Source organism: Varanus komodoensis, unplaced genomic scaffold, assembly GCF_004798865.1.
Source record: "Varanus komodoensis strain SLA01 unplaced genomic scaffold, ASM479886v1 scaffold3, whole genome shotgun sequence".
Taxonomy (NCBI): Eukaryota; Metazoa; Chordata; class Lepidosauria; order Squamata; family Varanidae; genus Varanus; species Varanus komodoensis.
This window is the reverse complement of record NW_025335761.1, coordinates 37,116,577-37,132,419: the sequence shown is the minus strand read 5'-3', so window position 1 is coordinate 37,132,419 and position 15,843 is coordinate 37,116,577. Positions and strand designations below refer to the sequence as shown.

Sequence of the window (15,843 nt, the reverse complement as noted above, 5' to 3'; positions counted from 1 at the left end):
GTGTAGCTTCTTGTCTATGATACAGGATATGCATCAGACAATCAAGTGCTGAGCCATTCCTGTTTCTTTCAGAACCATTCATAGCTTCTTGTGATCCACAGAATCAAAGGCCTTGCTGTAGCCTATAAAGCATAGAGTGATATTCTTCTGAAATATTTATGTATAAATGTTAGAAAGTCTGAAAGATGCAGGGGTGATCCTTTAGTCAATTCTAACTGTTCTTGAAGGGGTAGCTCAAGGATACAATGTTTCAACAATGTCTGTCTGTCTGTCTGTCTGTCAGAAACCAGTTGGTACTGAGAAGGCTTTTCTATCTGGATCAGCAACAACACAAAAGCCACCCATGGAGAATAGGAAAGCAAACAGAAGATTCAAAAGACTACACCAAAAGAAAAGGGAATCATTTATGCAGCCTTTGTATATGCTCTAGTAAGTGGTTTGAAAGAATTTTTACTAAGGTACAATGTTGAGAGAGAGAGAGAACATTTCTGGGTAAGAAATTTCCATATAATGACAACTATTGTGCTTTGTGCATTCTGGGTATCTTGAGGGAGTTTTAGGTGATGGATAATGGAGTGGTTTCCTATTAAATATATTTAACCCAAATGAGTCCTTATTTTATTCATTGTTGTATTTATTGCATTTTTATAATGCCCAGTAGCCCAATGGCTATTACCCATATGCTAGTACACAAGATCTTAGCAGGGCTATTGACATCTTCCATATAACTTATGGAATATTTTATTATTTATTATTAGATGTATATCCTATTTTTATCTTATAACGAACGCAAAGTGGCTTACATCATTTTTTCTTCATGCTCTCAATCTTATCCCCACAACAACCCTTTGAAGTAGGTTGGGCTGAGAGTCAATGACTGGCTCAAAGTCACCCAGCTTCATGGCTGAGTGAGGACTAGAAACCTATTTCCTGAGTCCCAATCCTGTGCTTTTAACCTCTCTCAAAAAAACATACAAAAATGTTGCTGGCCCACTTTTTGATCTCAAAGCGCTTACAGATGCAGAGAACCTGTACTGAAGCAGCAAGGGAAAAGGTGCTTGCACCATTTGTGCTTTGGGTAAGTAAATGAACACAGGGAATTTTGGAGGTGATGGGCTTTTGTGAATGTGCCATGACAGAAACAAAAGCACTCTGCACGCACATATGCGTGTTTAGAAGGAAAACACTAAGATTCCCAGCACCCCCCAGCCATGTATGCTGCCCAGAGCATGTTGGGAACTGTATGATTTTTTTTTTCGGTCTAGACATGCACTGGGTTGTTCCCAAGAATGAAACCCTAAGCACAGTTAAGAAGGAACAAGCCTGGGACTTATTTCGAGCTAATAAACATTCCTGGGAAATTGTATTGCATCGCTCCTTTCAGGCGCGCATAACTGATCTGAAAGACTACATTTCCCACTATGCCGAGGATGCCTCCTCGTTTCCCCCTCCCCAACACGCAGGCACCCTCTGACGTATTATGGAACACCGAACTCCCTTGCCCATCGAGCCTTGAGAGCACGGACTCGGCTTCCCGCGGTGCATTGCGCACAGGCTAGGGTTGCCGGCAGGAGGCGCCTACCGTCAGGGCGCGAATGCCACTGGCGGCGAACAAGAACGGCCAGGCCGTGCTGGGCCTGCGGCAGCGAAGAACTCTCAGGCTGGCGAGCGGTCCCGTGTTGCCCCGCTCCGCTCACCACAGTCCTGGCTGGTTCTGGAGCCCACTCGGCCTCGTTTCTTTCCTAAGCTTTGCAACCCGCTTCTATCGCCTGCGAGAGCCGCCGCACATCTGGTAGGGGGGCTGTGGTGGAGGGGGCGGGACTTAGCTTGGGGGCGGGGCATGTCGGTCAATGTCGGTATGGACTTAGAGCCCGTGTCACCTGATGCATTAAGACTTCTCAGGTATATGCTAATTTTTAAAGCTGTCTCGGGAGGGTTTTCGTTTTGCCCTTTAGACGTGTAGAAGGGAATATTCCATTTTTATCCCACCTTTCCTTCACATACATTAGTCTTTTATCATCACAACAGCACTGTGAGGTAAGTTAAGCTGAGAGTGACTGCCCCAAAATCATCCAGTGAATTTTATGACTGAGGACAGTTTTGAACTTATGTCTCCCTAGTATTAATATATTACTTAATGCACACGTTGGTAGAGTATATGTATACCTATCCGTGCAAATACACATGTGCATAGGTCTGTAGTACCTAAATACACAATGTAGTTAAAGGGCCTGAACTCCATGAATCTGTTCTTTCTGAGCAACGTTCAGTTTGTGAATTCATAGTAATATTTCTGCTACAAGGATATTCTGCAAGATCCTTTCCCCATTTTTTCTCATCTAGCCAATAATATAGCCAGATAACAAGAGAACACTATCTGCCTAACTTTGCTCATGTGCTCCTGGTTAAACTGGCAACATCATTATAAATAGATAGATAGGATGAATTGGAGCCAGTATAGCATAACAACAATTGTAACTTGAATGCAAGTCTCAAATTGTTGGGATTATTTGGTATGTTGGAAAACTTCCTCATTTTCCCAGTCAAGCCTATTTCATTAGAATTTTTAGGAGATCACACAAAAATGTAAAAGATAGACGAAATGAACATCTGTTTACTTAGGCATCCGATCTGCATGGATGTGTCTAATCCATATCCATGTGTTACCATCTTGTTCTCTATTCTGCTTCCCAGTGATTGGATGGGTTGTGAGCTGCCAGAAAGTGAAGTGAAGTTTGATAATTGGGTGTGTTTTTTGAGGAGATATAGCTATACAGTATGTTGTGGGGTATGCATGTACAAGTTCAACTTAGGAAACTACGAGTGGAAGGTAGTTTTGTATTTTAAGTAAACACGTCCTCTGAGGCAGGTTGAGACCCTTTTCTTGCCATCATAGCATGTTAACTGATGTGGCCACTTTCTGCAACCTATTTCATCACTTATCACTTCTAGCCTGATCCAAACCATGTTTGCTCAGAAATGTTTCACTGTAAGAAACATTTTTTTATGTAGAGATATGCTTGTCTAAGCATGGGCATAGGTGTTCTTAGCTTTATCTGAGATTGGGCAAAGTGGAGATGAATCTCTTGTAATAGATGCAGTGCTAATCAGTTTTCATCCTCTCATGCTTGTGTGTACCTTGATAAGAATAGACTGCAAACCATGGCTAGGTTCATACAACACAGCAGACCACCCCCTGCTAATTTCATGGTGCTTTGATTTTTACCCAAACTTACCATTCAGATGATCACATGACTACCTATGCAGCACAGTTTTTTTGCTTCTCACTCTGTCCTGTCAACCTTGTCATGCATCCTGGCAGCCCCTGTGAGCGAAATCCCTGCCCTTTCCCTATTTTGCACATGGACTGCAGCAGCCTTCTCCCAGTTGGTCCGCTGTGATTTTCCTGAATGTATCTGCATATCTGTGGCACTTGCCAGCCTCTCCATCCCTGCAGAGATGTTTATTAAATGAAAATAAACAGCTTCACCATGATTCTCCTCTTCTCCCTCTATGTATTTTTGCACAGTCACCTTGTTTCCCAAAGTAAACAGGTAGACAAACACATTGCTTGGCCAGTAAGAATAAGGTGCGCAATGACATGTCTGTTGCTACATAGGTGAAGGCAGTAGAAAGGCCAGAAGTGGCTATATTTGCAGCTGCTGTTGCCAGTAGACTCTGTGCAAAGCTCAGGGAACCAAGGAAGCAAGGTTCAATTTGGATGCCAGGAAGTACTTCCTGACAGTTAGGACCCCTAGGGTATGGAATGGGCTTCCACAGAAGAAGGTTGAAGCTCCATCAGTGAGCGTGTTCAAGAATAGGCTGGACATGCACATGGTAGACATGTCATGAGTGGAGCCGGCTGGAGCCAGGGGTCAGACTAAATGGCTTGGGAGGGCCCTTCTGACTTACTCTGTTTCTGTGTTTCTATGGTGTTTCCATACAAACAATGGTAAAATGGTGATCCCAGGTCCACTGAACTGGAAAAGCCACAGTGAAGTGTAGAAACCTTAGAACAGGCCACTGATACTCTTTGTTGCTTCAGAAACCCACCAGACAGGAACTCCAGAACTGGGTCTGGATGACACAACAAATCCACACCAGTAAGATTTCACCATGACTTTGTATGGGACAAACCTGCCCCATACCTATAAATGTTATTCTTTAGCAGCCTCTTATGGGTCTATACAGAATATTTTTTGTATTTGAATTTAGAAATGATGGATAGTTTTATAGTCTCAAGAAGTTCATTAAGCTGTGAAGTAAGCTACATTTCAGGCACCACTCCTCTTCCTCCTAACAGTGGTGTCAACTTCATAAATATATCCAAGATGAGTTTATATAGTTTAAATAAGCTTATGTTTGCAGTCCATTTTCAAGGAAATATATCTGAAATCTATGGGTTATGAGTATGCAAATCTGTTTAAAACTGAGGATTTGGACATTAGAGAACTTTACAGATATACTGCTTTATTGTTGTCTAAGGGTGTAATCCTATAATATATTTAGACATAAAAATGTCTTATGATTCCCTGCATTTCCCAGCAAGCAGGGGAAATGAGAAGTTTTTAACCACTCTCAATCCAGTAGGCATGGGTGTTATATTTATGAAGAGAGACCTCAATCAAAAAAGAAGCCTTCTGTATTACATTCTTGAATTATTTGTACATCTGCTTAGGGTTTATCACACTGAGCAACTGGAAGGGGCTGAGACCTAACCTAAAGGATAGTTATTTGTCTCTTTTTTCCTATTTCATAGTTGGGATGAAACACATTTTGGAAAGATGGGAAGCTATTACATTAACCGAACCTTTTTCTTTGATGTCCATCCACCTCTGGGAAAGGTAAAAAATTATCAATACTTATACATTTGGAATTCAATAAAATTGCTTGGCTGCAAAACACTTTCATCCTTGTACAATTCCATCTTTTGTAAGCAGTATTAACACTCCCATGGTCACAGCTTTGTAGCTGCTGTCGATAGTTAATTATCTTTTTGAATGCAAATTCAGACCATCTAAGTCAGTCCTATTGCAGCCTTATCGTGAGCAAATTCATTTTAGGTTTTGTAACTATTGCTACAAGTTAGCTTACATTAATGCATCTTAAGCTAAGAAATGTGTACATATGGAAAAATATTGGTGATCTAATTTTTCAAAAAGATTGCCATTAAATTGTGATTTTACGATAGAGGCTTTAAGTGATCTTAGTTTTAATATAAGAAATATTTGAGCAGAGCATTCTAGCTATTATGGCACAAATGGACCTATCTTCCAAGGTGGATAAATGGTCTGTGAAATGGTTAGCTAGGACAAAAGTTATTAGAAGAAAAATATTTTTTCTTTGTAGTGAAAAGAGGTAATAATATGGCCTTTACTCATTTCTCATACGAGCAAGTGAACTGAATGGTGCAACAGGGAAGAGCCAGGCTCCAGTGCAAGATATGTTGTGCACGTGTGGCGCACTTGTAGTTGAAGACCTGGCAAACACTGTATTGGAATGTCAGGTATATTCTAGTTGCAGGAAACATAATTTTTCCATTTCTTGGGTGCATGAGAAATTGGGTGCCTAAGGCTAAGCTGGTTTTTTTTCTAGTGCCTTAGAGGGTTGTGCTCCTTGCACACAAAGCATTCTGTTTATAAGGAAAAGAAGGGAAATTATTTGATTAAATGAGCTACATGATCGTTGCAAATTCTGTGAAGTTTTGTAGGATTTATAAAGTTTAATATGTATTTTAAAATTTTATGCTAGTTTTCTGTATGTATATAATTTTTGTTTCTAATTTGTGTTTATAGTATTTGTGTTTGATATGGTATGTGGAATAATTCAATACATTTGCTTTTGTGCCTGTCTTATCTTGAGCCTAAGAACCAAAGATCCATCAAACCAAGTATTTTTTGCACTGTGTCTAGCCAGATATCCTTGAGAAACTACAAGGAGAGCATCATCATGAGAGGTGTCCCTATTACTTATTCCTAGCATCTGATAATGAAGGCTGTATTGCTTCTAAACATGGAGGTTTCATTTTTGGCAGTCATGGCCAATAGCAACTGTTTGATTTGAACTCCAATAATATGACAGATGTTGTTATAAAGTGATATATTACTATAGTTACTAAAGTTCATTTTTGAATTAATACATAAACTAAAGATTATTCTTTAGGCAGGAAAAACTTACTAGTGTAAGCAGTAAATGAATGGCTTCTATGTATGTCCTTGTTGCAGTGCCTCTTGACAAAGATCATCTGTCTGCAGTTATTTGTGTCTCATAATCCATCCCAATACTGCAGTGCATTATACTTGAGGCTGCCTTTGAAGTCTTAGATATTGCATTTGGTTCCAAATATGCCATCCCTGCCTAGTACTGGAGGAAGGAATCATCAGCTATACTGACTCCTTTTCCAGTTCTATGCATGATTCAAAGTGCTTTAAAGCTTTATTACTTGGATCTAAAGAATGAGCTTTTTCTGGATGAACCTACATTAACATTCCACAAAGACCCTTCTCTGGCTCCCCCCTAGCATCAGGGAACCTTTTTATCTTTGGATCTTTGTCTCCAGAGAGACTGGGCTGGTGCCAAGACTATTTTCTTTTTAGCACCAAGTGGAAACCTTTTTATTTACTTAGTTCTACTGGATTGTTTGTTTGAATGATGGAATTTGTATTTGTGTACTGTTAGTCATGAAGCATTTATTCAAAGTGCAGGTACTAAAAGATATAAGCAGCTTTGCTTGAATAGTAGCAGCTCCCATTTGAGGTGAGTGCAGCCTCCCTTTGAGCTTGTCTGAACTCAAATTAGGCTTGCGATTTGTCCTCACAAGTATTTTCATGTGTGTGTGTGGGTGGGGGATGCTTTCCTGGGTCACATAGAGCTGAAAGCAACAATCTTACAAATATGTTCAACTTTTTAAAATGCCCAGATGATTGGTGTGTGCACACACATGCATGCACCTGTTCAAATGACAAATTGTCAAGTCTGAAGATAAATGATGTCTTTTTCTTGAGGCTGATTTGATCTGAAAAACTTATGCATTTGTTTCTGCTTGCTTAAGATTCTTCTTCTTCTTCCTTTCCTAGATGTTAATAGGTCTTGCTGGATACCTGAGTGGCTACAATGGTACGTTTCCTTTCCAGAAGCCGGGGGACAAATATGAGCAACATAACTACATAGGAATGAGAGGGGTAAGAATATATGGACCTTCCTAAACAATGAAAGCCCCTTTTTAAAGAAGATGTAGGGCTTTCCTCTCCTCTTTGCTTCTAATACATACTGGGTTGCATCCATAACTTGAGAATATACAGATCCTTCCATAGGTGGAAGGCTTCTGATCTTGCTGGCAAAATGGGGGAGGAGTTAAAATTTTAGCCAAAATTTAAAATACATAAAATTGGTATGAATGAGTGGGGAGGGGCATGAAAAGACCATTTGGAATGCAGCTGTCTAATGAATGCAATAGTTTAGTTAACCTTGCATTGCTGAGGGAATCGGTCCCCTTTTGACAAAGCTTCCTGTATCACACCTGCTTTTTCAGTGCTTAGCTGTACACTGTGATTTCTGCTCTGTGCTTTCAGTGGTCTCGCCACCAGCTGTTCTGACCTGTAAGCAGTTGGACAGTTGGGGGAGACTTTTGTGTGTGAGCATTGCTATGGCTGGTGAAGTGGTGGGCATGCGTGAGGTAAACAAAGGAGAAAAAGGATTAAGAAGTAGTATGTGATGAAGTATGATGAAAGCTGGGTTGTGTGGAGTTTGAAATCAAATTGCCCTTGGTGAGGGTGTTGAGAATAAGAGGAAAGGATACAGGTGGGAATCTAATTGTTTCTAGTGTATAGGATGATGTGAATTGGGCTGTGGGGCTATATCATCTCTTCATTAGGTTAGCAGAGAGAGTAGGAGTGAAGATGGCTGTGGGGAGGATAAATCAGATTTGTGCATCAGTTTTGGATATGGCTAAATAGCAGCCTTTCAGATGTGTGGAAGTATAACTCCTAGCATCCCAAGTCAGCCTGGCTGGTTGGTGCATGCTGGAAGTTGTAGTCAGCATAATATCAGATTGGAAAGGAATTTATTTGACAGGAGTGGTCAAACTGAGGCTCAGGAGGCACATGTGACTCTTTGCGTTTTATTTCACAGTCCACTGCTTGTCGCCTACAGGTGCCTGCTTGCCACTCACTGCCTGTGGGCACCCATTAATTAATTAAATTTCCAACCCACCCCACTAGCCACATTGCTCCCTGGGTAGGTTGCAACCGTACATAGAAACATAGAAACAGAGCGAGTCAGAAGGGGTCTCTCGGGCCGTCTCGTCTGGCCCCCGGCTCTAGCTGGCTCCGCGCACGACATGCCGACCATGTGCATGTCCAGCCTATCTTTGAACACCCGCACCGATGGGGCCTCAAAACCTCTCATTGTAAAACCATACCAGACAGTATAAAACAGTGCAATAAAAACACCTCAAACATTAAAATGACAGTAAAACAACAATAAAAATGCACCCACCAAAACTCCAAATTGCATAAAAGGCATATCCTCTTCTGTTAAAATAACATTAAAAGCCAGCTTAACAATTAGAATACTGGCAGAATAAAAGTTTTACCTGGCCAAAAAGAATGCAAAGATGGCACCAGGTGAGCCTCTCTGGGGAACTAGTTCTATAGTTGGGGTGCCACTTTCGTCTTGCCACTCACTTGCCACTGCCTGATGTTGCCGCCTACAGACACCTGCTTGCTACTTGCTGCTGCTGCCCGCTTGCAGCTCTCAAACAGCTGACATTGACTCTTTATGACTTTCACAGAGCAAGTCTGGCCATCCCAGTTATATAACTTATGAAGGTGCTTTCACTTTTTCACCCTTCGCTTAAGAATATTTTGTAGACTGGCTTGTGCATTACATAGTTACTTTTTTCTGCTTTGTATGAGTGTGTAACAGAGAATGCAAGAAAATTGCAAAGGACATATGGATTGCCATCAACTTGTAAAGAGTGTTTCTCCCCTCTCTATTTAGTTCTGTGCATTCCTTGGTTCGTGTCTGGTCCCCTTCTCTTACCTCACAGTGCTGGAACTGTCCAAATCACTGCCTGCAGCAATGCTCACAGCTGCCATTCTGATTTTTGGTAAGAGTCTCTCTCTCTCTCTCTACACACACACACACACACACACACAATATTGTCCTGCACTGTCAGTGTCTTATTTGCAAAGAAACAAAGCATCTTTTAAGAAAACAGTCTTTATCTTTTAGATTGAATTGTCTGAGGTGTCCTGAATTGTCTGGAAAGAAGAGATGGCAGGAAAAAAATGAACAAGGAGCATCTCTCAGAAATGAAGTTTTAGATGTACAAAGGAAGGGGCAGAACGTGGATAAATTAAAGTAGCCATAAGAAATGGCAAGGACCTATATTTGAGGAGAGGAGCAAATGATGCAAGATTGCATATCTGGGTGTTAAGCCAGAAAAGTATGCAAGAGAAATAGTATGGTTACCATACTTGTTGCATCCTATGTTTAAACTTAGCTTTAAATTTCGAGAGGGAATCCATGAGGAAATACATACCTTTGTAGAAATGCAGTATATTTGAAAGGCAGTTTGAAATTGCATTAGGTGTGTGTGCAAGTGAGTTCAGTTAGTACTGGCATGCAAGCAGCAATTGCAGCGCATTATATAACAATATATGTAATCATCACCCCCAATAAGTCATTGATGGGTACTGATTCTGGGCACAATTGAAGCTTCTGTGTGGGAGTCAAGTTTGAAGTGTGATTTGTCCAAGTCATTTCAGTTAATGTGGTGATTCAAGCTTTTTGCTTTAGAGTCACAGGAGACTTCTAAACCAGGGCTGGGCAACTTGTTGCCCTCCAGTTGCTTTGGCTTACACCTCCCACCATCTCTCTCCACTGACTCTGTTGGCTAGAGCTGATGAGAACTGTAAGTCAAAACATCTGGAGTGGTCTCCCTTGCCTTTCCATGTGCTCAAAGAATTTAGCCATTAAGACCAGTCTTTAAGAAGGTCATTAATGTTTTTATCCTTGTAGGTTGACTCATTCTGATGTCCTCTTATTTCCTGGATTTAATATGATGATGCTTGACTAAATGTTGAAACAACTGCTTGACTGGGTTTATTTTGGAATGCATTCTGATATGGCCTCTTATTTTTCAGACACTGGCTGCATTACTCTCTCTCAGTACATTCTACTGGACCCTATTCTGATGTTTTTTCTCATGGGAGCTGTACTCAGTATGGTCAAGTATAATTCCTGTGCGAGCAGGTAAGATGGCAGTAGTTGATTGTATCATGATTGGAACATGTGTCTCTTCATTCCTGTGCTGGAAGGTTAAACTGGTATTTAAAAAAAATAGCCAACATAGCTTTACGGAGCCTTCAGGACAGTTTACAGTACTATTGTGCATAGAAATAAAATCCATCATTAAAACTGAAAAACCCAAAGTGCATAATATCTCACATGTAAACCAACAGTTAAAAGGCAAACATGTCAAATGATAGAATACATAAGGATTCCTAAGAAGAACTGTTGAATGGCACAGTACTTGATTAGAAGAAAACTCATGCTGTATAAGACCTTACACTTATCTAACCACATTTCTGTTCTCACAGTGACCATTGGAAGCCCGTAAGCAGAACATAAGTGCAACAGCATCTTTCCATTCTAAAGTGCAGAGATTAGCAACTTGACAGTAGATGAATAAGCCTGAAAGTATTTTAGATTCATTTGGCTTCCTTACATTTGGAGAGAAATTTCTGCTTCCTTGGCCAGCATATTCTTTGCTACTTTCTTAGGGGTTACTCAAGTCTCAACATAGTGTGATAAGGCTCAGATATTTTTACCAAATCAATTTGCTTTTGAAATCCTTAAGAGGGCACATCTTCCTCAAAGAAGAAGTCCACTGTCTAGATTAGCTCTCCTTGAAACGGTTTCTTTTAGTTTTTTTGGAGTACAACTACCATCTTATCATCCCTGACAATAGGCCTTGCTGGCTGGGAATGATGGAAATGGAAACTGAAAGATTTGTAGGGATTCTGGGTTCCAGAAAGTTGTTCTTGCCATCGTTTGTTTTAAAGTGATAGCAGTTGTTCCTCCATATTTCCTGAAGGATCACTAATACATGACCCATTACCCAGGGTATTTTTTTTTGTCAGAGATACATTAGGTGTGTAGCAGGAGCAACTGTTTTGAGTTGGTGGGCACTTTTGGAGTTTTGATAATGTTGTTGGTGCTCTCTTTAAATCATTATGATTGGGTGGGACTTGCCCATTCATAAGCTGGCTGCCATGTGGGACATTCATTACTTAGAAGTCAAACTAGAAAATGAAGTAACTTGTCCAGGTGCCTAAGTACAAGGCACAGATGAGGCTGAGCTCTGAAGCACAAACCACTCTTTTGAACCCAAATAAAGGTGGTACATGAAGGCACAGCTTTGTTTTGCAACATGGTAGCCTCTCAATTAAAAGGGATTAATTTTAAGAATTTTAAAAAACAAAATACAAATTAGAGGGGGCACCAAGAGCACATGCTTGCCCTCAGGCACCACATGGGAATCTCCAGGTATAATGCATTCTGCTTTAGGTTGAATCTATTAGAGTCCCTTTCAAAAGTTTATGGTTTCAATGTGTTGCAGGTCCTTTTCTGCCCCCTGGTGGTTTTGGCTGTGTCTGACAGGGATAAACCTTGCTGGCGCAATTGGGGTCAAATTTGTTGGTCTTTTTGTGGTCCTCCTAGTTGGAGTGAACACTCTCTGTGATCTTTGGGAACTGCTGGGAGATCTCAGTCTCTCACTGGTGAGTTTCTATAACTTTGATAAGCTATTTGTGTTTGTTGGAAGAAAAACAATGAAAGTATTCTATCTTCTATCTATTAATGGTTTTTAAACGGTGATTATGGCCATATAGTCTTGACAAGTACTTAAAAGCTGTCTCTAAAGTGATAAGCTTTCATCTGCTTTCCGTTGTAAAGTGGTGCTAAAGCTAATGCAAGGTGGTGGTTGCCCCATGAGTAGTGATGAGAAAGGCACAACCCCCCCCCCCCCCCCAGAAAATTAGGAAGAAAAATGTTCCCTCCATTTTTTTTTTCTGGTAGTTTCCTCCCCAGATATATAAGGGAAAAACCTTGTTTTTTTTCCTTAACTTGTTTTTAATTTTTTCCTTTTTAATTTTTCCCCCACAAATCTTTGTGAAAAAAATGAATTGCTTTTTTTATCTTCAGAAAAGTACCTAAATCATCAGATGCACTTATCACTGAAAACATAAATGAAGACTTCCTCTGTACCATTTTTTCTGTCCCTCCTGCAGAAAAATGGGCCGCATCATTTTCATTTTGCTTTAGACTCTGTACCTTTATATAATGCATCTAGAAATTAAGCATATACTGAGCAGCCAGAAAATTGAGCACCTAGAAATTAAGCATATACTGTAGAGTTCTGAAAATGAATTTTGTATGAGCAAATACCTCTGCTAAGTGGCCTTTGATATGATATATTCAAACCTGCAGTTGCAGTGGTTTTGACCTTCAGTACAGTGATACAGTTCATAGGCTACAAATTGGATTTTGTCATACAATGCTTCATTGTGGGTACTGTTTTAGAACTGTGTCTGATGGGTTTTGCAGCATCTGCAGGCTGAGCTACTTTTCTGAAGATGAGGAATATCACAATTTGTTTGTTTCACAAAGAAGATTCCCCTCTCTGCTTCAAATATCAAGTAACTTGTTGAGGTAGCTGTGGATTTAAGAAGGGGCTAAAATTATTTTAGCCAGTATTCAGGAGACATCAAATATGATGCATACTGACCTTGTCAATAAATGTTATTAAATCTGTACCTCATTAACACAAGGAAAAGGGCTTTGTAGTCTGCCACAATGCTGTTTATTCAAGCCTGTCTTAGAGGTGCTATCACTCTTCTGTGGTTGACTTTTCAGACTGTTTGAAGTTTCAAAATCCAATTTATTCCACATATTATTTCTGTTCCTTTTATATTTGATAAACATGGCTTTCTTCACTCTGTCGTGAGATTTGTTTTTCCTGATTAAAGTAAATGTAGTGCAAAGATGTGGAGTCACAGCTTCCGAAAAGAGCTGCTTCTAATGTCAAAGTCAGTTAATTGCATTCGAACTAGAATAAATCCATCTTCCTTAAATCTCCTGTCTGCAGATGGCTGCAAAGTAATTTCAGTTGTACTATTGCCAGCAAAGCTTCTTGACTTTTATAATATGCAAGGAAATACACTAACTCCCGAAGAGAAATTGTTGGAATAACTAACTAATTACCAACCTTCATTGATTACATTAAAAAATACATTATAGAAATTATTGCATTTCTGTGTTGTATGTGCTCGTGCAGAATTTGCCTTGATAACACTCTTCCTTAAAAGTTGCTGCACCTGTTCTGAATTGTTTGCTGCAGGTTACCATAGGGAAGCACTTCCTGGCTCGTGTACTCTGCCTCATTCTGCTGCCACTTGCCCTCTACACAGCCATGTTTGCTGTTCATTTTGCAGTGTTAAATAAAAGGTATTTCTTCCCTTATTCTGCTCAGAAAGGATATTTGATTTGGGAAACTCTTGCATCTTATTTGTTAAGATTATTTATTTATTACACTTTTATTCTGTCCAGTAGCCCAAAGACTCTCTGGGTAGTTAGCAAGATCCAAGAACATAAGACAAACACACTACAACAAAAGCAAGTCAATGACATCACTGAAACAACCAATAAACAGCAAGTTCACCATCACCATATCAGGTTATAAACCGCAGCACAGTTAAACAATCCAATAAGGCCAACGCTTACAACACTGTCTTAATTCAAACATCATACCAAACTGTGATTCAGGAAACTTTAAAGTGTAATGTTTGAAATGAGTAACTTGATTGGCAATTGGCCAGGGAACCAGAATTTATTCTTGTAATACATTGATGTTTTCTTATTTATGTTGTTATTACTATATTATTATATTCTGCCCAGACAGCCATTCCAACTAAGGGGTGGGATAGCTTCTAATAGATAGATAGATAGATAGATAGATAGATAGATAGATAGATAGCCAGCGAGTATTTGAAGTAGATGCAACTTGTGCTTACTGCTAATTATGGCTGGGTACAGTACAGCTCTGCAAGATGAAAACAGACAGCAGCTCTAAACCATGCTAAGGTTTGCTATGTCTGAATGGCACCATAGTTCCAATAGTTACCGTTTTAAAGGCAAAGCATTGTTGCAGCTGGTTTAGGGACATCTATTTCAAGATGTTGTTCCCAGCTCAGTATAGTTAGGTTCCAGTAAATGAGTTAGTGACAGTCCCCATTAATTTCTTACCTTCAGACATGAAATTTTTCATCAATTAAAGGCATTTGATTAGCCTTGACATTTACCTTAAATGTCAGACAGGATTCTGTCATGACTTTGTTTTGAACAATTGCCCACCTGCTGAGGTAAATTGCCCTTTCCTAATAAATAATTCAAACAAGAATAAAATTTGGTTAGCTTATAAAATTAGGTACCACACTTTAAAAATAAGTTTCAAGTAGTGTTATTGGTCAAGGCTCTAGAAATTTATTGGTCAGTTTTCTGTTACATATGGCTGATATCCAAACATGTTAAGAACTGCCGGAATTATACAGCATTCTCGTTTATTGCCTAGACCTGCTCATCATGCCAAAAGTAGCCCCTTAAGGGAGCACTCCTACAGTCCCCTAGACGGCATGTGAGGGGTCTTTGGCTAGTTCAGATTCCCTGCTCTGAAGTGACTCAGCATTCCTAGCCTAGCTTTGGAACTGGACCTCCAGTCTCCCTCCCCTTCTGCCTTGCAGCTGGCATGGAAAGGACTGTACCAGCTGCCTTTATAAGGTGGGGAATGCAAACTTGGAGAGGGGTAAAAAGGGGTGTCTTGGTGGGTGAGGTGGGGAGAAGACTGGAAAGGTCTTTCCAGCCTCCTCCTTTCCCACTTTGAAACACTCTTGCTAGATGGACAACAAAGTTTGTCTAGCAAAAAACAGGATGAAGGTATGGGGAGGTACAGTTTCCCTCCATCACTCCTTCTGCCCTGCACATGATGAGCATATGGGCTCATGTTCAGGTTCTTACGATCTTTGTAATAGGATTGCGCCTTCTGCTTGTTAATGAAATAAAGCGACTTCCTTAATTTTATCGTAAGATTCTAATTTTTCAAATGTCAGAATACAAGCTTGAGGTATTTTGTAGGAAAAAATCGAGCAAAGGTTTGAGTACATCTTACTGAAAATGGCTTTTGCCAGGACTATTTGCTTGTATTGTAGATGGGCACAATTGACCAGTTGGTTGATGTAAATTCAAAGGCTGCTGAAGGTTGCCCAGGTGACAGCCAAACAATCCAGCTCCTTCTAGGCATATAAGTTAATTGAGAACATTCTACCACTGTGTTCCTGTGTGTTGCCTTCTATGTGTTTTCCTTCCTATTTGGAAATAAACCTCTCTATTTGTCTTAATACAGACATAATTTGCATGCATTTTGTTCTTTCTCAGTGGGCCTGGTGATGGCTTTTTCAGCTCTGGATTTCAGTCCCGGCTGATTGGGAACAACCTTCATAATGTATCTGTTCCAGAGTGTGAGTATCTAGATGTTTGGGAGAACAGGTGCTTTGGTAAGCACTAGAACCTTGCATCCAAGCAACCAAAACAATATTAAAGAATATCTCAGAGAATGAAAACTAAAAGTTTCACCATACATCTTCTGGCCCTTCAACATGTTTAAAATTATTTTTTAATGTTGATCTTTGTTACTGTTGGATTGTTGCTGAGGAGTGCAGAACTGAGCATAAGTGTAATGGAGGCATATATAATAGTTGTAGATATGATCTGATACCAAATAGA

General features: G+C 40.0%; 1 protein-coding gene across 9 annotated transcripts in view; it reads left to right on the top strand.

The window, feature by feature from the left end:
• The first annotated feature begins 1,556 nt into the window (after positions 1 to 1,556).
• The window catches only part of POMT2 (protein O-mannosyltransferase 2), a 37,763-nt gene continuing 23,476 nt past the window's right edge, over positions 1,557 to 15,843 (top strand). For 4 of the 9 annotated variants that reach the window (XR_006415343.1, XM_044436462.1, XM_044436461.1 and 1 more), the window contains exons 1-8: positions 1,558 to 1,792; positions 4,760 to 4,844; positions 7,077 to 7,181; positions 9,001 to 9,109; positions 10,149 to 10,257; positions 11,627 to 11,786; positions 13,406 to 13,512; positions 15,496 to 15,578. Coding sequence is in view for 7 of the 9 variants with exons in the window: in XM_044436462.1 (XP_044292397.1) it covers positions 1,596 to 1,792; positions 4,760 to 4,844; positions 7,077 to 7,181; positions 9,001 to 9,109; positions 10,149 to 10,257; positions 11,627 to 11,786; positions 13,406 to 13,512; positions 15,496 to 15,578 (955 nt within the window). In the remaining 2 variants the exon portion in view is untranslated. Of the gene's footprint in view, positions 1,793 to 1,856; positions 1,903 to 4,759; positions 4,845 to 6,694; positions 6,757 to 7,076; positions 7,182 to 9,000; positions 9,110 to 10,148; positions 10,258 to 11,626; positions 11,787 to 13,405; positions 13,513 to 15,495; positions 15,579 to 15,843 lie in introns of those variants that run through there. The other 5 variants (XR_006415342.1, XM_044436464.1, XM_044436466.1 and 2 more) reach the window with 5 other exon arrangements.